The sequence below is a fragment of the Plectropomus leopardus genome, chromosome 7 (assembly GCF_026936395.1).
Source record: "Plectropomus leopardus strain MGB_pleo_1.0 chromosome 7, ASM2693639v1, whole genome shotgun sequence".
In the NCBI taxonomy this organism is placed as follows: domain Eukaryota; kingdom Metazoa; phylum Chordata; class Actinopteri; order Perciformes; family Serranidae; genus Plectropomus; species Plectropomus leopardus.
In genome coordinates, this window is record NC_142182.1 from 34,898,383 (window position 1) to 34,926,342 (window position 27,960).

Sequence of the window (27,960 nt, forward strand, 5' to 3'; positions counted from 1 at the left end):
ACAAAATCTGCACACCAGCTGAAGTTAATTATTACAACGTTTTAATTGGTCCTTAATATTTAATATAAAAAAATCTTTAAAAACAATTGCATGAAAATAGTCAGTGAAAAGTCACAATTTACAACAATCAATACAAAATCTAAACAACATAAATATGTACACTTCTAGCAGTTTCAATGAACAGTTGCATGTAACTGGAAAATCAACTTGGTCTGAAAAAAGCAGTCTGTTATCCCAGAAAGCCAGATCCAGAAGAAGGCCTTAGTCCAAGTATGAAAAGGTTGGTTTTAGGAAGGGTCTGTTACTGGTTTGAAGGGTTGGGGTGGTCAGGATGCCTGGTGTCCTGCCTGTTGATGCATCTCCTGCTGAGCTCCTTGACCCCCGGCCTGCAGCTTTTGATCCACCTCTATAGCTGTACGATGAGAACGATTTATTGCTGCTATAGCCACGTCTGAATCCACAACACCACCACCACCACAGCAGCACAGGAGAGAAAAGAGGAAATACGTTTTCAGCAATACAGTAAGGATCACTGCTAAACATGAGGACCAGCTCTGTATTAAAATGTGAGACAAACACAATACAGACCCTTTAGAGTTGGAACTTGTGTTGCCGTATGCTTTTTTCTTCTTGGCATATTTGAAGAATGGAGCTTTCTTTCTCTTCTGTCCCTGTGTAGCCTGCTTACTGAAGTACGTGGAGGACTCTGTGTCATCATCAGAGTCTCCATATGTGCGGCCTTGTGCCGTGTCGATCCACCCGTCTCCACCGTTGTCAGTCTGTTGTTCCTCTGTTAAAGAGAAGATGTAAGATTAATACCATGAAGTGCAAAATGAGAGAAAAAAAAAAGAGTTTATGAGTCAAGGAAATGAGGTGAAATGTGCACAAACTTTTGCTGGCTCTTACCAGGCAGCTGCCACTCAGAGTATTTCTGTAGGACCTGAATGACTTCAGCTCCATACTTCTCCAGTTTGTCTTCTGTCACACCATCGATTTGTAAGAGGACTTCGGGGTCAGAAGAAAGCTTTTCTGTCCATGTCAAAAAAAGTTGGATTGTTGGTTGGTTGTATCATTTTTAAAGGACAGTTAATAACATATTTAGAAGTGGGATTTTTTCAGTGAAAATATAAATCCACTCATGGCTTAGATGCAACTCTACACTTAGCCTTATTTAGTTTAAGTTCTGCCCCTCAGCTGCAGCTCCAGTGAACCTATTCACCTGTGCATCTGCTCATTGCACTCTCTGTTAGAACTGTAATAGATAACGTGACTACATTATCAAACAGCTAATAATGTCTTGCTAATGTTACATACGTCTTGTTCCCAATCACCAGTTGTTAGTGAAACTGTAACTTCTTATTTCACTCATGATATGTCTTCTAGAATTTAAAAAACACCATCGGGGTATGTTAACATGGCTAAAAACTTGATCTTCATTGGAGGTGAACTTTATGTTGCTCCAGAAATTACCAGATATCTTTTTCAAGGTGGCAGTGGAGAAAATGTTGTAATAGTGAAGGCCAAACGCTTTCCCCAGCTGCTTGCACAGATCCGTCAGCTCATTCAGACACTGCTGAACCTTCTCCTCTCTCTGGGAGACGTTCTTGGCCACAGCAGATTTATGTTTTCTGATGCTGGATGCACTCTCTGTCTCATAGAACTCCACCTTCAATCAGAGAAGTACCGATTATTGTTTGGCTTTTTTGGTTTTCGTCTTTACCCGGAACTTTAAAGTGGAAACAGACATTTTTTGCTGTAACTTATAATGAAATATATGCCTGTTTCCACTTTAATAAATGTTGTATATCATGCTCTTCATGCTGCGGTATAGTGGATATGTCAGGTTACCTGCATGTGTCCAGATAGCACATTCATGGCTTTGGGTCCAGCAGAGACATACGCCACAGCTTGGCCGTTGTTTGTGATGTAGAGGTCCTCCACCAGGACGTTGTCCAGCACCAGCTTTTTGAAGAGACGGTCAGCATTATGCCGAGAGTAGGCTCCTCCCATCCCAAACATCCCTGTCTGTATCTTGGCAGATTTAGAGCCTGGCACAAACAAACAATTGCTGGCATCAGATGGCTGTCAATTCTTGCCACATGGAATATAAACACAACAGTGCAAGACATCATGCAAGATTCACAGTTGCAAAATCAGTTTTCATTGCAAGAATGTGCTTTACCTACAAAGATGTCCACTAGCATATTCAATGTCAGTCGGTTTTGCTGAGCGGTCCTGCCAAACTTTGCTCCGACTTTCTCACAGTTCTCCTGGACAAACCTCACAATCTTCTTCACGTCTTCACTGACATTTCTCATCTTGTATTGCTGCAAACAGAAACATTCAACCATTCATGCTCAGCTGTCTGGGTGCGTTTTGAATTTGTTACGAATAAAAGAGAAAAATTATTCCTACGTTGGGTTTGGCGCAATTGTCACAGCTGACGTCTGCGTGCTCCTTACAGAAGCTTTTGTTGAACTTCATCTCTCCAAAGTAAGCGAGCAGCTGAATTCTTCTGCACTCCATCATGTTCTCACAGAAGTGCACCATGCTGTGGAGGTTGTTGTAATGAGTAGCCTTGGTGTGTCTGTCACCTTCTCTGTCCACTGTGAGTGAAAACAGAGCCGTCTGAGTCTACATGACTTATATGTAGTTAGTCATTTGGAAAGTAAATACGCTTTAAATGATTTCATAGGCTTCAGGATTATGGAGAAAAGACAAACTAGTAGATATATTAGACAGACATATTAATAGACATAGGGAGGGAGGGACTGGCGGACAGACAGACAGACAGATAAAAATTGGTTTGATTTCTTTCAAAAACACAGGGGGAATTGTCAAAAACGATGGAAAAATTTATAATCATAATATTTACATATTTAAAATTATGTTACAGAAAAAAATTACCCAAATAACATTTTACTAATTTCTTGCTATTTTTTGGGCCATGTGTTCTTAAGTTGCTCATTGCCTTCTCCCTGTGTTGTAGAAAGAAATCAAATTTGCTCAGGTTTTAAAAGATTAAAATTAAAAGCAGAAAACACACAGTAAGATGCATACCACCCACTAGAGAGAACAATATATATACATAGAAAAAAACTTATAGTACTTTGTAAATACATATGTATAGAACATCTGCAGAATACACAATGTAAGCATTATACTATTATTACAAAATAGACAGTAATACACATACCACACTAGGGAGAAAATGTTTTTCAAAGTTTTCTGTAAATATATGGTACCAAAAACAATCAGAACACATTTTGCATGCAATACGAAATCTCAAAATTTTTGCTACATACTGCTGATAATCCTCTTGATGCGGTGAACGTCTGTGTAGGAGTAGAAAAGAATACAGTGAGAGATCTCTCCATCTCTGCCAGCTCTCCCAGACTCCTGGTAGTAACCCTCCACTGACTTAGGCAGACTGGCATGGATCACATAGCGCACATCAGGCTTATCGATGCCCATGCCAAAGGCTATGGTGGCACAGATGACCTGGGAGACAAGAGGAAAGAATTTGTATGTTACGTTGTATCCAAATGCAATTATCATTCATCCTGGTATCATATCATTGAGTGAGTGGTGACTTCACCTGGCAGCCATCCTGGTTGATCCACTTGCTCTGCACGTATTCTCTGTCACCGTCACTCAGTCCTGCGTGATACGCCAGCGCTAATATCTTTGCTCTCTGCAGACTCTCAGCCAAGGCATCACAGTCGTTACGGGACAGGCAGTACACGATGCCAGAGTCACCTGTAACATGCAGAGATGCAGGTTAAAAAACAAAAGAGAGAGGGGGTCTGTAATCATTCACAAAATATTCTCTACTAGGATGATTCAAACATGTTTTTTAATTTATTAAAAGCCTGCTTACAAAAGCATTTCACTGTCTGGCGGAAGCTTTGATTTTAAACTATTTCTGATATAAACTCAAGAATTTTATGTGCTTTATGTAACTGTTCTTTCAACAATATTCAGATATGATGGACCTCAGTGTGTTCACATACAACTATGAAACAACCCCAAAACAGATACAGCAGTGTTCTGAAAATAGCCAGGATCAGGAAAAGCTGCTCTGAATTATTTACGTGGGTAGTGCTTCTTGATCCAGTTAATGCAGTCCTCGTCAACCTTTTTGGGTTTCTTGGGCAGGACAGCGTACTTCAGGTTTGTTCTGTTGAAGCTCATGGTGAACCTAAAGAGAAATTACACGGAAAATAAGAAAGCTGTTGGCTGTTTGAATTCCAAGATATTAAAATAGAACTTATTTTAAAATTAGAGATGGATGGAGCACGTACACCTGCGGCCGAGTCATATTCAGCTGGTTCAGGATGTCTTTCTGAACACGCGGGGTGGCGGTGGCTGTCAGGGCCATCATCGGCACGTTGGGGAACTTCTGACGCAGTTCATGCAACTTCTTGTAGTCTGGGCGGAAATCGTGACCCCACTGAAAGATTCACAGTTGTAGGATGATTCACAACAGCTGTTACATAAATAAAAGCACACTGCAGATTGTGGATAAAGCAGAGGAACACACCTGACTGACACAATGGGCCTCATCTATGACGAAGCGCGCCAAAAGGCCTCGCTCATACAGGTTGTGCAGGGCAGAGATCAGCTTGTTACTTAAACTCAACTGGTGAAGAAAGAGATGCATCAGTCTTGAGTAAACAAAATTAATACTAACTTTAATTATAGCAAACAAAAAAAATGCACATTTAGAGTCTAGAGAAAATATTATTTCTCACTTTTTCAGGAGTGACATAGAGAAGTTTAATGATGGGGTCTTTCCTGGAGAGCTGCATATAAATCCTGCCTGCTTCTGTCTCACTTACATTACCAGACAGGCTTGTTGCTGGGATCTGGAATTTAAAAAAATAGTACAAAACATATTACAACAACGTCATATACTTTATACTGATCCAAATGACCAACAGGAGAAAACATACTTACATCTAGTGTAGTGAGTTTCTGGATCTGGTCTACAATGAGTGATTTGAGGGGAGAAATGACCACAGTGACTCCCGGTGACACGCAGGCAGGCAGCTGATAGCACAAGCTTTTACCTCCACCTAAAAAAAGTATAAAGTATAGTAGAAAAGTGGACATCTTTACTGCAGTTGATGTCCTAAATCTACTTCCAATTGGCTACGATAAAGTTCATTTTTGTAGCTTTTTATCATTGCTTACCTGTGGGCATCAAAACGAAAGTGTCCTCCGCCAGAATTGTTGCATTAATTGCTTCCAGTTGATTGAACCTGAAATGATGAAGACCAAAACGCTTGTGAAAGATCTTCATCATCTCCTGTGAGTGGGGGAAATTGAACCCTCTGAAGCGATCATGGGCCGGGTTTCTGAAAGTGGGCTCTGCATCACAAAATATTAAGACTGAGTTAGTAAAATGCACCACAAGGCTGTCAGGCTACTCAAGTAAAATATTTATTTTCATCAGCCATAAACAGAATAGTAGGAACATTGTCTTTTTCAGTATGACGGCAAAAATGGAATGTTTTGTGCATGTAACACATAGTCAATGACTGCTTCTGTAAATGTGAATTTTTTCATGCCACAGTCTTACCAGGTGAGCAGATCTTTGACGGCTTGGGTGTGGGAGCAGGTGTTGATGGTTTCTTCTCCCACAAAGACTTACTTGGTCCCCCCTCTTTCACTGTTCTAGTCACGGTGCTGGAGTTTGGGGGTTCGTCATAGTAATCAGGGATATCTGAGTCATTGAAGTCATCTATGTCAAAGTAGTCATTGTAAAAGTCATCTAGTTCTATGTCTTGTGCAGCTGAAACAGTTGCTGGGGTTTTAGGTTTGTTCTGAACAACAGTCTGCAGCTTTTTGGGGGAGAAGAAGAGATCTGAATCATCCAGGTCTGTACTCGTTTTCTTTGACAAATCAAGGGATGGATTTGTGAGGCTGTGGGTTGATGGAGAGTCACAGGTGCTCTGACTCTTTACATACATGGTCCCACTATTTTTACTGTGCAAAGGCTCTGTGATAATAATACTGTCAGAGTGATCAGAGTCATTGTCCACAGAGATGACTGAAGATCGCCTGATCTGAGGAGGCTTTTTGGAGTGCACAGACAAAGAGGTGCTACATGACATAACATTCGATGAATCACAGCTGAGAGAAGTCTTTTCTTTAAAGCTGGGTTCAGAAAGCACAGTGCTGTCTGGCTGCTGCATCTTTAGTAAACCGCCACCACCTGTTGCAAGAATCCTCTTCCTGCAGGAGAGAGGCAGATGATTGCAATCATACTGAGGATCTATTAAATATTATAAATAATAACAAATCTGTTTTCCACTCAAATATACACACCGTTGAGCCCTCTTCAGCAAAAGCTCATCTCCATATGACAGAGCTATTAGTTCATGTTCAGGGATGGAATCAACCAGAGAACAAATTGACTCCATGATACTGAAGAGTTGCTCATCTGCAAAATGATCAGAAGAAACATCTAAATTAATGAACGCTACTTTTCTAAATGGGATTTGCACAAGAACCAGACAAATCAAGAAAAGGCTGACACCCACTTATTTTGTCCTTTGAGTGTTGATCAGAGGGTTCGGGTAGTGTCGTGATGGGTCCCTTTGATTGCACAGGACTTTCTCGGCTTTCAGCACCAGCTGATTTAGATCTGTTTAAGATAAAATAAAAATTGTGTTCCATTTGCTTTTCAAAATTCTCTTGAGGGTGAAATCAGTCTAACATCATAAACACATTGACACTTATAACTGTTACAGTAACACAAACAGTGTGCACCCTTCACAGCAAGGTGCACTCATTATATTCACTGCACTATTAAAAATAATAGATTTTATTTTTGATAGTGCAGTGAATATAGTTTCTACTCTATGGATTCTATAGGACATTGATGTTTTTAGCCTGACTGGTTGTACAATTGACTCTCAGGGACCTCTCTTTTGACTCTTAGATAGTTATCTTTTAATGCAAATTTTAGTGTTTGTGAATTGCATTTTGTGTTTTCACTGCTGACTTTCTTGGCCCGATCTCCCTTGAAAAAGAGATTTTTAATCTCAATGAGAACAACCTGGTTAAATAAATGTAAAAAAACAACAACTTTGTACTGCTGCAATTCTTCTATGTGTTTTTTACTTAATTGTATTACTGGTTTTGCTGACATTGAGCTATGTTGCCTTCTATGTAGTCTTATCTTTATCTTCTTCAAATAGGTATTATTGATGACAAAACAAAACAAGAAAAAAAAACTATAGGGAAAAAGAATGTGTAGCATACTGAAAGACGTCATCTGCATTAGTTTCTCTCTCTCTTTTTTTTGAACAGGCCATCATAAGTCCAACAATGCTGAATGGGTGGAATACTCTACATCATCATCATCATCATCATAATAATCATCAACTGTAACATGGTTACAGATGATGCAAGTATATTTACTACCATGAATACACAAGAACCTGTGACAACAGATTTTAAATAAATAATAAACTGAACAAACTGACCTGGTCTCCTTTGTAGAAGTGTTGTAAGAGATGTCATCAGGGATCGGAGAAGGGGGAATGTAATCAAAATCATCTTCAGGCTCTGAATTGTCACAAAGCTGTATTGCCTTTGGGTCAATACATTTTTTATTATCTGAAAGGCAAAAAAATATAGCCTGTGTATTATTTTGTTTAATTTAATGCTTTCCAGAGCCATATCTACCTCTTAATGTAAAAATGAAATACAACTGCTGCAAGAAATGGCTTGTTACCTGTCCTTTCTTTTAGAGGCTCAATCACATCACTGTTGTCCTCTTCACTGTCACTGAAGACAGAGGTTACAGGAGCAGGAAGATTTCTTCTGGGCCTTCTAACTGGAGAATCCTGGTGTTCAAACTCTGCTGGGTCCTGATTTAAATTAGGTCCTACAGAAGCTGCAGCTTTGTTGACTGTGTGCTCACGTTTATCTGTCTTCATACAAGACTGTTCACTTGTGGAAAGGCCCTTCTTCTTTGCAAAACCAGTGCTCAACTCCGGTGTTATAAGAGATACATCATGGTTTAATTTCCCTGCGAACTGTGTTTTTTCTTCACTAAAAGATGATCCTGGATTGGCAGTCTTCCCAGATATTTCTGAACTGAATGAGTCATTTTTTGCTTTGACAGGAGTTTCAAAGTCATCAAAATCATCCCAGTCGTCTAATGTGAATCCCAGAGATGTATCCAGACTTGTGGAGTTGTCTCCATTGCTACTAGTGAACTGATTGTCAGATTTAGTTGAAGCTGTTTTCACCTTAGTAACGGACACTGCCGAAGGAGTCTGGCCTGCAGGAGCACAGTTACCTGCTGGGCTGATGGAGTCCGATGTGCCTTTTGAACTTACAGGGAAGAAGCTGTTGAATTGGGATTTTTGAGGTCTCTCAAGCTTGTTTAAAAAAGGAGACTGAGTCACCAAAGGGTTCTTAGGGACATTGACATTCCTGTTTGCCAAAACATTAGAGGAGATTACCTTGGTCAGGACTTCCACCTTAGTTGTACCTGATGAGGACTTCTTTTTGAAAGAAAAGGCCCTGAAAAATAAACCAGTGTGAAATTATGAAAACATAATGTGACAGTTAAAAGCAAGGGCGTAATGCTCTTCCAACTTGAGATTGGATGGTTTAAGATGGTAGTCAACTTTTAATTTTGTGTTTCCAAATCTTTCTCTTTTCAATTGGGAACAAAATTAAATTTTCTTTTTTCATAACTGTTAACAAATTGGTTTGGTTTTAGCATGAACATATCCACAGGCACATGGCTGATTTGTTTAGAATGTCACAATTTATTTTACACATTACGCAGTTATTTTTCACAATATGTGCAGCCAGGTACCAGCTGGAGAGCAGCTGCAGCCACCGGGTCTTAAGTCTGATCAGTGGTGACAAGTGATTACAGCTAAAAAATCAAGAATGATTTGCTTTAAAATGACACAGCACTTAGTGCCTCTCCATTATGAGTTAATAGCCACAGGAAACACTACAAACATTAGCTGAACAGAGACATTTAAGGGAAAAGTAACTTACATTGCTCAGCGACCGATTTTTGCACCTTTTACTGTTGTGAAAGTATGTTAGACATTTAAGGTAATGTCCTGACACTATTTCGGACCTACTTTCACACTTGTAAAACCTTTATTCTATTTGCGAAAATGCAAAACGAGGAAGATTTCACTGTTTTTTCTCCACTTGCTGACCACATGAGACCAGGACTCTGCCAAAAAAACACTATACTTATACAGGCCAAACCTAGATTAGATTATCCCAGAGAGACTAAGGTTATTTACAACACAATGTCAGATTTGTGAAACCTATATTCTATTTGTGAAAATGCAAAAAAAATGAGATTCAATTGTTTTTTTCACACATCAGATAGAATAATCTAGGTTTGACCTGAATAAATACAGGGGTTTGATCTGGACCTGGTCTCATGTGGTCTACATATGAAAAAAAGTAGCGGAATTTTCCCCATATTTCTTTTGCATTTCCGCAAAATCATGTTTTAAATAATATTTAGCCAATCTGGGACAATCTAGTCTAGATTTGACTCATCTTCCTTTTATGCATTTTCACAAATAGTACAAAGATTTTACAGAAACAGAGTTTTAAATCATCTCCAGTCTTTCTGGGATAATCCAGTCCAGATTTGACCTCTCTTAGTATAATACTTTTTAATCTGGACCTGGTCTAATGTGGTCAAAAAGTTAAATAAGCAGTACACTCTTTAGTTGTTTTGCATTTTGCAGTTTCACAAGTGTGAAAGTCAGTTACACACAGCGTCGGGGCTTTACCTTACATGTCTAACATGCTTTCACAACAGTAAGAGGTGCAAAAAACCCTTAACTCTCCCCATCACTGCTGAATCAATAGTAACAAATCTAAAACTGACTTCAGTGTCGTGCCAGTAACTTCCGCGTTGTCTTAAAGGCAGCAGTTATTAATATCCTTGTAGTATAGGGTGCATAATATCTAGACAAATTGCAAATGTAACTTTAATGCGTACAAACAGTAAAACAATACAGTATTTTTGGACCTCCACCACTTAGATCAACATACGTATATTCTGCTGTATGACAAACAGACTTCCTTCATGATGAATTAAGACTTGCTCATAAAACGTTAGAATTGGGAAACTACTTGTTCTGAATGCACGACACCTCTGAAATGTAGCATACACACATTTTGCACAGTAAGTCATCTCTAACAAAGCAAACACACCCCTGTTAAGTTGATAATGCTGAGGAGTGTCTATCAGCTAGCACAGCTGACAGCTCAAAGCTACAAGTTAGCTAGCGTTAACTAGTGTTATTTCCTCACGTTAGCATGAGCTCGCGGTAGACTTACCCCGGTTTAGGTTTAGCCAGAGACAGCTTGCTCTGAGCAGCATTGCTGTGCCTCGCCAGCTGCTCCTTCAAGTTATTTAGTGGAAGACCAGACATTGTTGTTATGAGAGGCTAAGCTAGCCAGTGCTAGCTTGCCAGCAGTCTGAGCTGAGTTCACAAAGTGGCGGCGGTTTACCTCAGCATTGCTCGTGACACTGGGTGAGACAAATGACCGGACGCTCGCGCTTCACTTGTAATTCATTAAAGTTCATTGAACTTAGACCGCTTTACCTGCCAATTCAAACACTGTGCTTACTCGCTTCAGGGATGTGAGTAAAACAGACAACGGAGTTTGCGCCCATTTAACAAACTGGCTCCTTATTGGCCGAACCCGGCGGGATTGAGGATCCTGGGAAATGTAGTTTTTTGACATGGATCCTAAAACTATGGAAATCGCCCAAAAAAATGATACTGGGTGTAGAAACACGATATTGTTTAAGTATTTGTAGTATTACTGTTACTATTATTGTAGCCCAAATAATTCGTGCAATTGTACCAATAAAATTCTAGTATTTTTTCTCTTATTGCCTTTGAACTACAAAATGATTGCAGGCAGATTTTTGTCAACTGTATTTACTAATATCACTTTTGTGAAGTAGTATTACTTATTAAAGTATGTGATAGTCATCATGACAAATGATAACTGTTGTGTAAATGTATAATTTATCCATGGTCATGGCTTGGTATATTTTGGAAGGCTTTGGATAGGCATGCATATAAAGAGGTTTATGTTGTACTGAGCATATAAACAACTAGGATAAACTGAGGCTCATCAAGCTTATTCTATCCTCATCAGAATGAAAAAAATCAAGATTTTTCTTTTTTACATCAATCACATTTTCTTGATGCTGTGGTAAAAAAATAGCATTTTACATTTGCAATGAAACTGATAAATGTCACTGAAGGATAAAACATTTTTTTAAGTTAATGTGCGCACTCTCTTTCTAGAGTTGTTTTGTGTAATCATTCGTTATAACTTTTTCAGTAATCATTTTTAGCCACAACATCTGAGCATTGTGCACATAGTTGTAATATATTGTAAGGAAAGAATCTAACAAACAACATTTAACAGATTTTATTTGTGAATTCCAGTACAATAAATGTAATGATCGGCACTTAAGGGATCATTTCAGATTTATTAGTTAGTCTAGATATGATTTGATCTGCCCTATCATAGTGCTTTAGTGGAGCTAACTCCATTGTGCAAGAACCAACTGTCTGAATGCACAATATGCTGCCGATTATATAAAAATCACTTTGAATAATAAAAAAATAAAGGCTGAACTCTGCTCCCTTTTCAGCCCTTTAGTAGTTTGCGGTCGCACAGAAATCACACCACAGGGAAAGACGAGCAGGCAGCAAGTCCACACATGTTCTTCCCACGCTCAATGAGGAAATATCTGTAAGGGGAGAATATGTATTATATTTCTGCAGTTGGTATACATTTAGTAATATTTTCCTGCACTGGATTAAATAGAAGATTTACCCGCCAATCCCCCAGCCAGATCCCCATGAGTTCTTTACTATCCAGTAAGGGGTGCCACTCTCCTGTCCATACCCGACCGCTAACACAGCGTGGTTCACCTTGTCTGTGGTTTTTTCACACTCAGTGCTGAAAGGAGGAAGAGAAGTGAGTTGGATCAAACTTCATTCTCATGACTGTTTTAATAAAGAATGAGGAACTAAAAGACTTTAAAGTCTAGCAGCTTTACAGACAGAGAGGGCCTTTGTATGGGAACTTTTGACTCACAGTAAAGACACAAAATGTCTTTTAAAAACTTATTTACATGTAAATGTAAATTATATTTATAAGTCATATCCTGTCCTTTTTTATGTGACTGTGGTAGTTTGGCTTTGCCGAATCATATTTTGGCTCCATTTTAAACTCAAGGCATTTGGTTAAATTTGATCCTAATAAAATGAAACAAATGTTGACATATGCACACACCTCATGTGTTTGTGCTTGGGTCTACTAAATTGTATAACTTTAAGAAAAAAATAGTGTGTGTATTACATTGGAGTCCCTTTCCTCAGGGTTATCCAGCACTGATAAATGGGGAATTTTAGTACAAACTGGTAACATATCTAGCTGTGAGTGCAAGTGTTATCCAACTGATACTCTTCTTGCCAGGCTTAGCTGGAGGGAGCCGGATCTAAAATTGTAAAATACTCTTGATTGTTCAAGTAAAAGTGAAAATTAAATTAAACAGTTTTTAGGATATACATTGTAAAATAAATAAATTTGAAAACTTTGGCTTTAGCCGCATGCATGGGCTTGTGTTATTTCCATTGTCACCTGTATTTGACTTGTATTTAGTGATGTGAGCTTCACCTCATAGCCAGAAAACCGAACAGAAAAACACGAGATGAAACAGTCATTATCCCCCAAAGGAAGCAAACTGTGTACTTTTCTATTAACCATTCATTATAGTGTATATTGCCATAAAATGTACTGTTCTACTGAATATGTTTGTGCCAGTCTAGTGTCCATGCCCTCCAACTCATGTAGGATCAAATTTTATGAAAACTGACAGACAAATCAATTTTCTGGAACATGCATGAGAATATTTGTGGGACTGCGGCTCACCTGGTGTACACGCCCTCAGAGTACGACATGAAGTCCGAGGTCACATCAAAGGCAAAGCTGACAGGATTGCGTGTGGCGACCGCATCCACCATCCCCATCTCATCGTACTGTAACAGAAAAACCTTCATCACTCAAAAATGTATTCAATAAAGACATCTGCCATGAATGAAAACTTTGATGTCCACTCACCGCTGTTATGTTCACGACCTCCTTCACAAAAGCAGCTGCTTGTTCTGGTTTATATGCACATGAACCTTCCTGTTTTTATATAAAGAAAGGATCATTAAATATGACTTCAAACTTACATTTACTCATTATTTAGCTGTGTCTATACTGTAGTAAGGCATAGTTACAAAGGATGTGTATGGGTAGTCCTCCTCTGTCATCAGTCCCTTGTTGTACATGATGTATTCAAATGCTTGACTGGGGAGACCGCTAGAAGACAAGGTATTATGTTGTTATAAAAATGTGCTGTTGTTACACGGAAATTACCAAAAAGAGGAAGGAATCATATTTTTGACTCTCACCCATCACATCCATGGTTGTTGAAGTCTTGGGCACAGTCTACCAGCTGTTGTTCTGACTACATGAAAATTAGAGACTACGGTAAATACTCTTGGCTCTTCTATGACATTTGAACTTCCTTTTTTTTTAATACAAGAGCAGCACTTTTAATAGAGAAGTGAAAGACAGTGACCAGTGGTACGAGCTTCCCAGTGTTGATGGCGGTAACCGACTCCAGACAGCCAGATGTGGAAAAAGTCCAGCAGCTACCACAGGCTCCCTTTAATGCAAAAACAAAAAGGTAAAACTATAAGACATTTGAGTTAATAAAATGTATAGACCTTCATCAAAGAGCAAAGGAAAGCACAGTGCAACTAATAACATTAATGAAGCACTGATCATGCTATTACTGCAATTCAATGCAGTAATTTACGTTATTAGTTACACCTGTGTTTGACACAGGAACACAAGTCCAAACTGAGACACCTTGCAGACTAAGTGGCCTTGGAACTATGGTATGTTGAAACCACCACTTTACAAAGAACTCAGGCTGTCAACCAAGACACTAAATCTGGACACTAAAAACCGAGCTGGCATTTGTGAGACATGAGGGAACCATGAAGCCAAGTCTGATCCACAGTTGGGCCTCCTTAGATTGGACTTGGCTCTGGCCTGTCAAGGCATGAACAAGTAACCTCCGTGATCTTGGGTATGTGGAGGCCAAGTCATCACTTAAATCTCATTGTCATGTTCCTTGAGCCATTTCTGGGAGGTTTTTGCACTGTGACATTATCCCGGTCTGTAACAGTGTTTGGGTGGAATGTGTCCACATGAATGCCAGGATTCAAGGTTTTTCTGACTGGCTACTGTATTGTAACAACATGATCAATGTTGATCACTTCACCTGTCAGTGGTTTTAATGTTGCAGCCTACTTAAAACTGCAAATTAAAATTAACAAAGGGACAGCAAAATGTTCTTCCAAATAAGATCTACTTTTGTTTTATAAAGTGTTCCTGCAGATGTTTTATCACTGGCCACATTAAGTTGATTTTTTTCCAGCTGTGAGTTGCTCCTCCATTTCCTGTGTGTATTGCAATGCAGAAGAAGTACGTGTATTTAGTATGCATAATGACCATTATGAGTATATATTAGGGTTTTATCAGCATTAGATGTAACACAAGATGTAGTTTGTATTTTGCAGTTTGACAATTATAGCTGGAGTGATAAATTATCATCAAAAACTATTTTAATCTGCTGTGTTACCCAACAATATACTCTGAGACCTTTGAGATCAATGACTGAAAATAAAATGTGTGTGTGTGTGTGTGTGTGTGTTACTGCAGCAGTTAAACATCACCTGATTCTTCACATCTGTCACATAGTTTCCTTTCTTTCTCCAGTCGATGGAGTCTGGATATGGTCCATTGCTGCTGACGTAGTTCCCCTTGGTAGCTGAGCAGTTCTGCAATAGGTAAGGCAGTATGCAAAATTAAGACCCTCACTGAAAAAAACAAATAAAAATAAATTAATAATAATAAAATAAAATAAAATACAACTCAAACATCTACATAAACTTATTCCTGTATAGCTGTCTTTACCTGTGGCTCAGACCAGAGGAAAGACTTCCGAAATTCATTAAATGTCATGTCAGAAAACTGGTTCAGCGCCACTGTGGGAGAAGATAAAACAATGCTCAACACATTTTAATATGGAAAATATTTTTAAAAAGTAAAAGCATAAAAAGCTTTTCCTACTTGTGAATGTGTGATTTCCTGCATTGTGTTTGTCAATCCTCCTCTTGTTCTCAGTGAATATCTGGAGTCTCTCATTGTACTCCTGCAGGCTGTATACTTTGTTGTACTGTACGTGGGGGAGATTTATATTAACATATATATTTTGATTAATTATGGATATAAATGAGAGCTGATGATTGTATTCGTTTCTAATCATGTAGCTCACAATTAAGCATCACACTTCAGAGACGTTTAGTCACAATGTAGAGATTTTTCCTCGCAGGTAACTTCATCATACTGTACACGTTTGTGTAACTACAGCGTTTGATCGACTGAACTGATACATAAGTTTAACCTACCTTTGCCATCCATGACTTGAAGTGAACTTCGTCTGAAAACAAATTTCAAAATGCATGTCATAAATAGCATTATACAAGGAAAACAAAGAAATAAACGCCATGACAGATTATGAAAGTGAAAGTTAAAGTGAACTCATACAAAGTGTAAAAAGTGAGTGTGGATTTCTTCACCAAAGGGCTGCAGTTTACCTCGTTCAGACAGGCGAAAAGCTGAAGCTGCTGACAACAAAGCAAACACAAGCAGAAAAGTGTTCATGATGATCACTTGTTGGAGCGTCTGTCGGTTACGGCGCGTGAAGGTGAAATTAAGCAGATGGGAAGTCACGAGGTGCTTGGTCAAATTCCCCTGCTGACAAAAATAATACCAGAAAGAGCCAGTCAGTGCCAAAAGTAACACCCATTAGGTAAATACATGTTTGTCTTCTTCTTTCTTTGCGTCATCTACTCAAGTTATTTTTTGAATACTATTTTGTGTGTTGCGTACTTTGAACCACTGACCTGTGCGCACTTAAACCCTTTAACATTAACACTAACAAATGTCTTTGCAAAAATAAAAAAACAAAACAAAAAACCCAACAACATCATAGACCATAGAATGGTAACAAAATGCATCAATTTATTTATATTTATAAAAAAAATGTAAAAACGAAATCCTAGTATAATGCATTATAAAAAGTGCAAAAGTCAGTGTAATATGATATATATTTTTTTTTAAATAAATGTGACTTCATATAATAAAGATATAAAAATAAATTGACAAAAATAAATAGATACAAATAATCATGGATCTAGTAAAATGAATGAATGATGGTAAAAAAAATAAACAAAAACAAATGATCAATGTTATATAATAAAGATCTACAAAGAAAAGCAACTTCATAAAATAAACAAATAAACAAAATATGAATCAAATTTGAATCTGTTTAAAATGTATGATCAGAAAAAAAAACAGTTAATTTATTGGAATAAAAATAGAATAATCTTTATAAGCATAATCAAAATACTGAAATGCATCGTAAAATTAGAAAAATGTATTAAAGCAGTTTGATCGCAAAAAGAAAAAAAAAAAGTGAACCGTGCATTTACAATGCCTGTTAAGTGGTTAATCTGATGCTAAACCACTTAACTGGTCAAAGGAGGGGGTTTGTTTGTTTTCTGAGATCCCTGTTAGCTTTTGTAATAAACAATAGCTGCTCCTCCTAGGGTCTCCATTATTTTCAATAACAATTTTTTATTAACTAGATTAAATAAATATACATCCATAACATTCATACTCAAAGTACAACTAAACACATAGCAACACCAACACAACACACAACAATCAACACAAACTCAAAGACCATCTACATACAGTAGCTCTATGTAATGATCTATCTGTTCAATAGTTGAGAATCTGGAAAATTATCCCCTATATCACAAGAACAATTGGATAGATAACTAAAAATCCATTTTATATTTATAAAACCATTGTTAACATTTTGTGAAAACATACTGTATTACTTTCAGAAATCAAAAAAGTTAGTAATAAATTCCATGCCATTGCTTGATAATGCACTGTCCTCTGATTTAAACTAGTTCTACAGGGAGGCAACTGAAAACGACTCTCTGATGACTGTTAAGTAGAGTAATGTCTGTCCGAAAAAAAAAAAGGCAGTTGACTATAAAATATTTCTGGAGTTTCAGTTGTGATGACATTTCTATTAAATCTGACTAAAGAATAATTCAACCTACTTCTCACACTTCAGAAGGCCAATGATTATTCATTAGACTCACTCATGTTCTGTATGGGCAGCCAAGAACAAAGCCAGCTGCTTTGTTTGGTTTTATTTGTTTTGTGGTGACATTAATCTTCGAGACCACACGAGAAATGAAAAATGTTGGGAGACAAGAACTTACAATAAACTCAAAACTCCTTCCATTCCAATTCCAATTCAGAGGGACATTATGGTGAGGTGCAACTGTTAAAACTGCAAACAAGATAGGTCAGGGGTCATTTGATAACAGTGGGATAGATAAATGTTTTCAACTCAAACTAATTAAATTATTCACAAAAGGCATCCCTTCAAAGCCCATGATAACTTCTTGTATTTCTTTTTAAGATTCAGGGTTTTAAATGTGCATTCCTCTTCAAGTTTCTTCAAATGCTTGTAAATGCAAGGCTGGATTACCAACTAGGCAAACTAGGCGCAGCAGGGAACAGTTCCTGGGAACCAAAACGCTACCGATTCACCATTTGTTGTCTGGTTGTACAGACTTTGATTGACTGCAAAATTTATTTTGGAACATGTAACCTACCACAACAGCACACACAACTAAGACAGGTCCTGCTTGTTATGGATCAATCCAAGGGCCTGTATAAATGCTGGTATCGTGCATTTTGCAAATCACAGACACTTTACATTGTTTTCATATGTTAAATTTCTTCAATCCATTTTTGAACAGATTAAAATTTTTCCATTTTATGTAGAGACAACAGTGGTTAAGGTGTAGTTAGATTTGGGCGAAACAGACACTTAGGTCATATTAAAAAAACATGATTTTTTTGGCTAAAAACCCTGGGTTTGGTTACAGAATACCTGGCATACATTTCGAGACATCCTAATGTGGCATAAAAAATACCTCCTTTGTTGTCCTCCAGCTTTGGTCTGCTGCTTGGCAGTAATTTTGCCAAGGTTTTACAACATCCACCATCCCCTCCTCTTCCTGATGAGATACTTGCATGTAATCTGAATGATGTCAGCTTAGAAACATTGGTATGATACATATGAAACGTACAAATGTAGCATATCTGTAGTTTACATCTGGGCTGTAAAAAAAGGGGCCCATGTTTCAAAATCTAGCTTTAAATTTAATTAATGTGGACACATATTCCTAAAGAAAATGGTGCTTGGTCAAACCGCCACAAACTAGATGACACAAAGAAAACCTGCACAGCACAGGAGCACTGGATTGTATCTCGGCATATAATAAATGGGGTGCACAACAACAATTTTTTTACCCCATGGCATATCAGTGCAGCCAATGTTTGGGTCCTGCCTATCATTAATCAACATTAAAATGCAAACAAAATAAATAGAAGACCTGACTGTAATTGCCACCAGACCTAAAATGATATGATAATACATGTATTACGAAACTCTGTAGACAAGTAACACATTATATTCAAATGATAATTTGTGTCAGTGTTGGCCCATACTATAGCTGTGTTGGAAACCACCCTCTATCACAGATATGGTGCACTATATAGTGTGTTCGCCATTTTGTAGTGGTGTTCGAATTCTCAGTTGTTAATTTCATCCACTATATGGTCCACTATAAAATACGCACAAGCACAGCAAATTTGAGTGTACATATGATGTACCCTTCATTTTACTCCTGTAAACTGCAATGCAATGTGGCTGTGAATTTCTGAGGGAAAAAAATTCCAACGTAGTGTCCGAAATTTCATTTGTTATTCCCTATATAGTGCACTATTTAATACACACTACATAGTGAATAGTGAATGAGTGAATGAGGGGATGGTTTCGAACACAGCTTATATGTCCAACATAATGTATTTTAACATGTAACTATGCGTGACAAATGCAAATTCAATTTCTTTTTATTTCTTTTTTTTTATATGCTTGTCCACTGCAGGCCACTTTCCTGGTGGTGTTTCAGATTATATTTTATTTCATTCTGAGCGAGCATGATGCCAACTGATTGATGTTCTACAAAAACACTTGAGACAAAATGCCCCTGATATAAAATGGATTTATTAGCAAGAGGTAAACTGGGAAACATACTTTAGTTTATTTGTTGTTATTATCATCATCATCTTCATATGTTTTCTTAAGTCGTCTTTTCATTTTTTTTCTTACAAAACTGGGAATATTTCTTCAGGTGTGGAAACATGAGGGTTGAAAGATAATTTTCATACCACTGGGTATTGCTAACAGCAAAATGTTTATTTGTTTATATACCTTATAAGAGTATGTGCATGTATAAGTGTATACAGTATAAGTATATAGTATTATTCCGTCTGTGAAGGTGTTGCATGCCTGCCACATGAGCTTCAAAAGTGTACTGTACATACATAGTAAAAATACATACAAATATTCACAGAATAAGCACTACGTTACTATATTCCTGCTAACAGAAATGGTTATAGACAGGATTACAGTATAAATGCAAAACACTTTGAAGTTGTCTCCTACCTCTAAGTCATGGTTTCAGGACCACACTGTTGTAGCGTTAAGTGTTTTTAAGCTTGAGATACAACTTTTCTTTTTTTTGAAAGGGTTATTCTTGTTCCACATTGAGAAATATGCAGGGTTGCATGTACAAAATGTACAGCACAGTTCAGTGAGGTGAATTAACAACAAAGTACAAAATACTTTCCCATGTTCATATAAAGAGCAGGTCACTCTCTCTTATACTACTACAAAAATAGTGTTTGAATGCTGCAGGCAGAGGTCATTCACATACATTTTTATCATAGTTTTAAACAGCAATGCATATAACAGAGTGATATACAGTCACGTTCCACAATCACTGGAACAGCAAGAAGGACAGATTGTCTTTTAATTACAGAAGAGCAACAACCTTTGACTCTACACATGTATTGCCGAACCTGAAGGAACAACACTTTCCAATGTGTGTGAGCTTTTTTTATGAGCTGAATGAAAAACTTAAGAAACATGAAATTTGAACATTGGTAGAACTCTCTTACATTTTTTTTTATATCACTGTTAGCTTTTAACTGATTAGACAAATAAACTGAGGACACCTTGTGTGACAAGAGGCTAAAAAGAAGTGACACTTAAAATTTCATCAATGTTAAGTTAATGATGATATTACAGCAGAGGTTCCCGACATCTGTGGACTGTTACAGGCCCTCAAAAAAAGAGTGAAGAAAGAAAAACATAAAAATGATAGTCCTAAACGAATGTCTGTTCTGCATGTTTCATCTGTCGCTACACCCCATCACCATCACACTAACAATAGACATCCTGAGAGTCATGCTGCAAGCACAGCCAATTTTTGGCTGTGCTTGCAGCATGTGCCTATGCTGGTCAGTCTGTAACCACCTCTCTGATCCAGACTGAAATACTTCAGCTCTTGGATGGGTTGCACTGAAATTTGGCACAAATATCCATGGTTCCTAGAGGATAAAAAATAATGACTGCATCCCTTTACTTTTCCTCTGGCGCCACCATGAGGTTCACACATTGTGTTTTCCAGGGAAGAGTCTCAACAAATGTACTGCTATGAAATTTGGTATGGCTGTTTATGTGATCCCGTGACTTTTCTTCTAGTGCTGTCATCAGGTCAAAATATAAATGTCTAGCATGTGTGGGATTTAGGGGCACCTGGTGGTGACGTTGCAAAAATGAAACTTCTTCCATGTGCCAAGCATGTAAGAGAAGTACAGAGGCCGAAGCAAAAACGCGAAAGACCCAATCCAGAGGCAGTAGGGCGGGTTTCCTTCCTCAAATTGTGCAAATTGAAATTGCGACTATCAAAAATGCCTAATGGAAACAACTCCCATTAATTGAAAAAAACAAGTTTTTACATTTCCACGAGGTGGTATTTCAGGAGATTCAAAAAAGCCATATTTTGCAAAACTGCAATGGAAACACTTTTTGGCTTTTATAGGTCAGATTATGCTATGTCTATGCGCTTGTCTGTTGTGGGCAACCATAGAACAATATGGCGAACTACATGGAAGAGGACCCGCTCCGTAGATATAAGGTAACAAAACAAGTTTGAAGGTAATGAAAACACCATGGTTCTTATTTTCAGGTGATTATACTCTCTTGAAAACATTATAAAAAACATATACCATTTTTGCTAATAGATGCCCTTGAACTACTTTGAACATTTAAACTGATTCAGTAGTTTATCATCAAATACTTGCAAAACTGACAGCAGCCCCATTAGAATTAGCTGAATTTTATTTGTGTTTGCACTAATAAAATCATTGTCATTCTCATATTATTATAATTATTTGTAGGCTACGGCTTATACTGTTTTCCCCACAGTTTTATGTATTTTTAAAATGTCCAATATTGTGCTCTCTGTGGCTCTGCAAATTGCCAAATAAAGTGTTTTTAACTGACTTGTTTAATGCTAATTAGCAAACGTAACCTTCCTAAGACACTGAACAAAAAAGGCAAACATGGCAAACATAAGCATGTTGGCATGCTGATGTTAGTGTTTAGCCGCTGTGTCAAATTGAAGCCTTGCAGAGGTACAAGCATGGCTGTCAACTTTTATTCTTGTTAATTTAAACAGTTTATGAGTATGCGAGATGATATTTCCATCGGCACACTGAGCACTCATTCAGTATTTTTAGCTTTGTTTTCCATTTCAGGTTTTAGCTCTGGTCCGTTCCATTGGGGCTGGTCCAGGATGACAATATAAAAATGGTCTGCATTGCAAAAAAACAGTTGGGAACCTCTGACTTTAGTGTGCAGAAATGAAGAAACAAATCCCTCTTGTTTTGGTTTGGGAAGCACAGAGACATCTATGCTTCGGGGTACCTGGCTGTCGTCTACACTGATCATTATTCCCTAACTTTAAATACAGTAAAAATCTCTGTGCTCTTTTACCTGATATGATGCAGTTACATTTTTACAATGCTACATTGGTTGCAGAGAAACTTAGTCATCGATAAAACTCAAGCAAAGAGAACAACGGCCGGCAGCATGAGTGCTCAGAAAGTGCAGAGTCAACACAGTATGAGATGATGCAAAATAATGTCATTGGTCACTAAGAGGACACTGCTGTGTGCAACCAAAGAGACCTCTGTTATTATGCTTGAAATACCCCAAAGAAATAAAAAAAATAAATCCTCAAAGCATGTGGCGTCATGGCAACGATAACAAACAAAAAATATACACTGAAAGGTTTTGTGTCATCAAACAACCTTAAACATCTACTGTACAGAAGAGCGAATATCTTAAACATGTACAACTATACAAAAGTTGATGTGTACGTTGACTGATGTATAATATTAACAGAGAAATAATGTGAAGGACCAACTTCCTCATCAGTTGGGCACTTTGGGCTCAATTCTGAGTGAGGCTTCGTACATGCTCTCTTCATCCAGAACAAAGCTATTATCCAGCAGATACTGGGCTACCTGCAACATGAGAAAAAGAAAAGCATGTTTAAGGAGTGTTCTCTTACTCAATTTTCACTTTTCATTAAATACAACACCCGCCCAAAACAAACAAACCAACAAACAATTTACTCTCACAAAGGTGCCGATTTGCACAGGACTAATTTCATTCCATGACCTCACTGTCGAAGTATGGTGGTTAATTCGCCTTGAAATTTTTACTCTACAGATGAAGGACATAGCCGATTTGGGTTAAAATCACAATGTCCTCCACAATTACCACAAGTTACTGGATAATTATTTTTTTATGTTATTTTATTATCTTTTTTAGATGTTCATTTTGTCTCTTATACATAAAAGTTAAATTATTATCATTATTATTATTATTTTATTTATTTATTTTTTAAATTGCTCGCGGTAGAGGGAGATGGTGGAGGGTGGGTTTGGGTGTGTTGAGGAAAGAGGCCATAATTGCATGATGAATTGTCATCAGCCTATTTTTGTTAAATTAAATAAAACACAAAAATAAATAAATACATTTTGAAAAATTAAAAAATCCCCAGTGGTCCCATGTTTTACTAGTCCCGTGTGAATAGGGGTTCTGGCAGGCAATATGGTTCAGAAGTGGCTCACCAACCTTTTTGGTTTGTGACAACTTTAAATAACACAATGACCTGTGACCCATCATGTTTAGCTCACTAAAGGAGTGACCATCCTCATGTTTTAGTTTAATAATTTTTGAAGACATTCATAAAGAAAAACAGATAGAGAAATGTGAGGACAAATAAATAAAATTTTTGTGTAGCATCATCTGTTGCAATATTTTGGTCAGGATGGCAGAACTGTGCCAGCCCCTCTGCTTTGTTCGCTGCTTTCTCACCCAGAGGAAGCAGACCTTGATTAGGTGCAATCAGCGTCATAGGACACACTTGGGCCTGCTGTTCCCCCATGCACATTGAAGACAGAGCAGCCGGTGCATGTTGGCACACCTCCTCACTGCACTGCTCTGTGTGTTTTTGTTTCCATTTCCTTTGATTTTAGAACAAAACACTCATACAGCACATTTCACTCATCCACTCCCAATAGTGCCTACAGATTTCCCTTAAAAATACTGAACATAAATTAAAGTGCAATTAAGTTAAAGATCGAAGACTATTTTTTGTCATACACTCAATAGTTACATTTCTCACAAATTTGTTAAAATCAGTGTTAGTGAGCATTTCTCCTTTTCCGAGATAAAACATCAACCTGACAGGCCTGTGGCGTAAGAACAGCCTGATTAAACAGCATCATTACTACACAGATGTGACTCCAAATGCTCACAATTAAAGGCTGTTCTAAAATGTAGAGTTTGATCACACAGCATGATGCCACAGATTCTACAGACACTAGCATGCAACTGCAGGAATGTGAGCTGTTTTCTGTGAACTTAGGGTGCATTCCAAATCACATAATTTTTTTTCATACATTATTTTAGTAGGCACTTACAGCTGCCGTTTCATAATATGTACTGTTGTATGCAGTATGCACACAAATGGGTCATACTACTTCTCACAATGTTACGCCTTGAACTTTGACCCTTTTGCCCACATATCCACATATATTACCATGGCGATAAAGCAAAACAGCCTCCATTGAGCTCACCAGCTCACACAGCTCAGCTGCATATTGTTAATGGATTTTAACTTTTAAGTTACAGCTGCATCTTAAATTCTTACATATTACATTCATGAAATTTAAATTAGCCTACAGATGCATTTCTCTGTCAGTGACCGGAGCAAATCAATAATATAGTCTACATGTATTTAATGGCCTCACAGACCATTGATATCTACAATGCTGCCTCCATTAAAGGTACATTATTACGACCTTCTCCACCATCACCTCATTTGTCCAAAACTTTTGACTCTGCCCTCTATTGCCATCTATTGTATTGTATCCCTTTAAAAGTGTCAAAAGCCAGAAAGGTTGTGCACTGTTTGTCGTTTGGTATAATTTTACCTTTGGTTGCAGGTCAACTTTGTATGCTGTTTGCTGAAACTGCCTGATTTCTCTGATGATGTGAGAAATCTGCAAAATAATAGAAACTGGTTGTTAAATTCTGACTATAAAACACACATTTTTGCTCTCATGCGCCAAGACACCGAAACCTCTCACCATTCTCATCTTGGAGAAGTTGACCAGGTTATCTTCAGTGTAGTTTGGCGTTCCCTCCTCAATGAAAGCCAGGTCAGTGAGGTACATCCCCAGATAGGGTACACACGGAGGATCACAGCTAATGAGAAGAAAACACTCATCATCCACTTGTACTGCACTCTTGCTTTATTGATCTAGAACAAAACTTTGTCCTTGAAGTGAACTCACTTCTTCAAAGCCTCTCTCAGGTTTTTGAACCTCCCCTCTGATGAGACCAGCTTCTGCAGCTTGTCAATCAATGCTTTTGTCTGGAATAAAAGATCATCAAGAGCACACTTAACTACAAGATTCAGCACATTAGAGAGAGAAATGCTAAACAAACAAAAGGAAGCACACCTGCTTGGAAACCTTGAGCCAGGTCTTCTTTAGGCGGAAGACGGAGCTACGGTTGAGGGAGGAGGTGATCTCGAGCACAGCATTGTAGTTGTGGAGACAGCGGCAGATGTCAGCTACTGCCACCCATTTCTCTATGACCGCCACTCGAGTGACCACATCCTCACATCGCAGGATCTCTGTGGCAATAAGGTTGCTTATCTTGTAAAAGAAAGACAGAAACAAATGGTTTAATTTCATGATTTACAATTAGAGCTTCATAAGGGTCTTTTTGATTGGAACATACATCATTGAAGTGCTTCGTTGTCCTCATGATGTACGGCGTCTTCTCGTTTTTGTCGTTCTTCATCCAGCCTTGTCCAAAGAATTCCCTGTTGGCAGTTCAACAAAAACAGAAATGTTGGTTGTGTTCTTCTTGGCCACAGAGATGTACAGCTGAAAGGATGTGATGGCACTCACTCATATGGGATGACCTTAAACACCAGGTGGTCCAGCAGAGTGAGCTGTTCTGCGATCTCCAGCGCAGAGTGGCTCTCAAAAGGCTCGGGCTTCCCTTCTCCTACCTAGTAGACAAAGAAACAGCCCAAAAAGTTATAAAATTGTACCCATCATGTGAAAAATAGAACACAAATACTCAAAAGCTAAATATACACTATCCTGGATTTTCCGTAAAAAAAACAAACAAAAAACAAATCAGTTCATCAGTTCTGTTCAGACTCATACAGAAATAATCCTTTTGATTTATCAATTATGACCCACTAGAAGAGTGTGTTGGTACATTTTTGTGCAGAGACTCTGCTCTCTACCTGAATTTCTTATGCTCTTCTTATTTTCTATGTTCAGGATATTTATGGGTGTGTACCACTACACAGGTAAGGTTGGGGGTTCAAAAACTAGGGTGGTAGATGGGTCAAACAAACACAGGACTTTCCCCCAAGAGACAGGTTTTTATCAAGCGAACTTTGAGTTATTTTAAGGTACATCATCACCATGTTTTTAACTTTTACTTGCCTAATCCAAACCTACAAAACTTTACTTAAAGCATGCAATATAACAATGCCATTAATAATTCTTAAGATATTATACAAACTGTATGATGATACGTTAGGTGGGTTTCCATTAACCTTTAAATTGCACAAATTGAAATTGCCTATATAACGTACGCCTGATGGAAACACGTACGTATAACAACAAATTTTTAACTCACCAGTTGCGTCACGTCTTCAAGGGTGATCTGATTGTCACCGTGATCTTCCTGAGTTAAAGTCCTGGCAGATGGTAAAAGAGAAGGTCATGCTCTGAGGTGTGTACAGTATAACACATCATTTCAAGTGCTTTATGTAATGGTTTGTAGAAACAAAATGTACCTGATGATGTTGGCTGCTGCTTTCCTCTCCTGGGTCAACAGCTCAGGGTCATGCATCACTTCCTCCAGGAAGGCAATAACTTTTGTCTTTAGTTCATTATTACTCTCAAAGTCCTGGAGACAAACAGACAGCACATATAGTGACTCTCAAACTTTTGTATAATTACTCGTATCATAACTTCTCAGCTTTTGATATTCTTTGCTTTTTAGATGTTATTTTAAAGTGTATACTACTCTTTAGTTAACCAATTCTTACTCACTTCTCTTGTCTACTTCTTCAGTGGTTATAGACAAAAAATTGACTTTCAAAGGTCCTCAAAGAAAGGGCTCTTGGTGCAAAGTATTACTATGTTATATGCAGATTTGTATGCAGTGAAACCATGTTTTGCATATCACATATTACCAAAGACAAATCTGATACAAAATGATTTATCACTTCAGCAGGTGTCTTTGGGATTGTCTGTATGCGTCCTGGTAAAAGTCACTAAACTTCCAAGACAATGATATTTTTTTTGTTATTATTTATTTATTTTTTAAACTTTGAACTGATTAATTTATAGAATCTCTTTTTTTCTCAGTCAAAATTTATCGTATTATCTCAAATCACATGTGTATAAAGAATAACTTTTTTTTTTTTGGCAGAAATAGCTGTAAATTCCATGTTTCACTGCTCCAAAAGCCTACTTGCAGAATCAGTTTGAAAATGTAGAAATTATTCAGTTTATGCAAAAAAAAAAAGAAAAAACAGTGTTAACATGAAAGTGTTCCAGCAGGTTGTGAACTGTTCCTGTACATGTGCCTTAAAGTATGTTGGGATGTTTTACCGGAGAGTGTTTGGACACCCAGTGCCTCAGCACGTTCAGGACTCTGTTGGTTGCTGCGCGTCTGATCACAAACTCTTTGTCTCCATTTCTCTGATCGGTTGGGAAGCCTGCAGAAAACATTTTAAGCTCTCATCACTATGATACATATCACTCCTGCAACGAAAAGCAATAAAATCTGAAGAAACCATAGGAGCAGTTTTCAGAGAGGAAGTGGGGGACATGTCCCACCCAATATTTAGAACATGTGCATTTGTCCCCCAGTAAAACATGACTGTAGCAGAGGAATTTTATTGGGACAACTTAAAAGACATTTACACCTCGAAGAAAATGTCCGAATTGGCGCATTAAAATTCAATAAAATGCAGAGTAAGAACCTTAAACACCAACAAACAGTAAACAATAATTAACTACCCCTACACATCTCCCTGTGCAATAATACATGTATTAATGCAATAAGCCACCAGTGCAATCTACTTCACTATTCATCTTAGCACTATATTTTCTCTGTTTTGCTATTGTGGAATGTGTGTATTCCGTGGAGAAAACAGGTACTGAGTGTAT

General features: G+C 37.8%; 3 protein-coding genes across 4 annotated transcripts in view; all 3 read right to left on the reverse strand.

Annotated features, from left to right (window-relative positions):
• Positions 1 to 19: 19 nt before the first annotated feature.
• On the reverse strand, positions 20 to 10,698 carry blm (BLM RecQ like helicase). 2 transcript variants are annotated; one of them, XM_042496654.2, is made up of 22 exons: positions 10,354 to 10,697; positions 8,484 to 8,544; positions 7,748 to 8,399; positions 7,497 to 7,629; positions 6,549 to 6,652; positions 6,334 to 6,448; positions 5,585 to 6,240; positions 5,197 to 5,373; positions 4,960 to 5,078; positions 4,755 to 4,868; positions 4,544 to 4,642; positions 4,305 to 4,453; positions 4,095 to 4,201; positions 3,599 to 3,759; positions 3,306 to 3,501; positions 2,416 to 2,606; positions 2,183 to 2,327; positions 1,849 to 2,048; positions 1,471 to 1,666; positions 907 to 1,029; positions 589 to 790; positions 20 to 451 (listed from the first exon to the last, which is right to left on the reverse strand). In XM_042496654.2, exons 1-22 carry the CDS (start codon positions 10,446 to 10,448, stop codon positions 262 to 264), a joined length of 4,185 nt encoding a protein of 1,394 aa, XP_042352588.2. In that variant the 5' UTR covers positions 10,449 to 10,697; the 3' UTR covers positions 20 to 261. The 2 variants fall into 2 exon arrangements, with proteins under 2 accessions (XP_042352588.2, XP_042352587.2); XM_042496653.2 differs by having other exon boundaries at positions 7,748 to 8,544; positions 10,354 to 10,698.
• Positions 10,699 to 11,451: 753 nt separating this feature from the next.
• On the reverse strand, positions 11,452 to 15,911 carry ctsh (cathepsin H). The gene is made up of 12 exons (XM_042495966.2): positions 15,765 to 15,911; positions 15,576 to 15,607; positions 15,238 to 15,343; positions 15,082 to 15,152; positions 14,841 to 14,945; positions 13,676 to 13,762; positions 13,506 to 13,561; positions 13,332 to 13,413; positions 13,168 to 13,236; positions 12,979 to 13,085; positions 11,878 to 12,003; positions 11,452 to 11,791 (listed from the first exon to the last, which is right to left on the reverse strand). Exons 1-12 carry the CDS (start codon positions 15,829 to 15,831, stop codon positions 11,722 to 11,724), a joined length of 978 nt encoding a protein of 325 aa, XP_042351900.1. The 5' UTR covers positions 15,832 to 15,911; the 3' UTR covers positions 11,452 to 11,721.
• A 3,400-nt stretch (positions 15,912 to 19,311) lies between these two features.
• The window catches only part of LOC121950049 (ras-specific guanine nucleotide-releasing factor 1), a 35,052-nt gene continuing 26,403 nt past the window's right edge, over positions 19,312 to 27,960 (reverse strand). Inside the window, exons 18-27 of the mRNA XM_042495965.2 lie at positions 27,400 to 27,506; positions 26,577 to 26,689; positions 26,417 to 26,477; positions 25,669 to 25,772; positions 25,496 to 25,580; positions 25,213 to 25,410; positions 25,045 to 25,124; positions 24,838 to 24,955; positions 24,682 to 24,750; positions 19,312 to 22,701 (exon numbers count right to left, since the gene is read on the reverse strand). Of these exons, the coding sequence (XP_042351899.2) occupies positions 22,609 to 22,701; positions 24,682 to 24,750; positions 24,838 to 24,955; positions 25,045 to 25,124; positions 25,213 to 25,410; positions 25,496 to 25,580; positions 25,669 to 25,772; positions 26,417 to 26,477; positions 26,577 to 26,689; positions 27,400 to 27,506 (1,028 nt within the window). The 3' untranslated portion in view covers positions 19,312 to 22,608. The remainder of the gene's footprint in view (positions 22,702 to 24,681; positions 24,751 to 24,837; positions 24,956 to 25,044; positions 25,125 to 25,212; positions 25,411 to 25,495; positions 25,581 to 25,668; positions 25,773 to 26,416; positions 26,478 to 26,576; positions 26,690 to 27,399; positions 27,507 to 27,960) is intronic.

What these genes read in the sequence shown, in the direction of transcription:
- blm (XM_042496653.2), bottom strand. Translation starts at nt 10,448, where the DNA reads ATGTCTGGTCTTCCACTAAATAACTTGAAGGAGCAGCTGGCGAGGCAC. An exon ending in AATATGACTCGGCCGCAGGT is followed by an intron (nt 4,202 to 4,304) that starts GTACGTGCTCCA and finishes ATTTCTCTTTAG; the next exon opens with GTTCACCATGAGCTTCAACA. An exon ending in CTCTGAGTGGCAGCTGCCTG is followed by an intron (nt 791 to 906) that starts GTAAGAGCCAGC and finishes TCTCTTTAACAG; the next exon opens with AGGAACAACAGACTGACAAC.
- ctsh (XM_042495966.2), bottom strand. Translation starts at nt 15,831, where the DNA reads ATGAACACTTTTCTGCTTGTGTTTGCTTTGTTGTCAGCAGCTTCAGCT. An exon ending in TCAAGTCATGGATGGCAAAG is followed by an intron (nt 15,344 to 15,575) that starts GTAGGTTAAACT and finishes CCCCACGTACAG; the next exon opens with TACAACAAAGTATACAGCCT. An exon ending in TCTGGCTGGGGGATTGGCGG is followed by an intron (nt 11,792 to 11,877) that starts GTAAATCTTCTA and finishes CTCCCCTTACAG; the next exon opens with ATATTTCCTCATTGAGCGTG.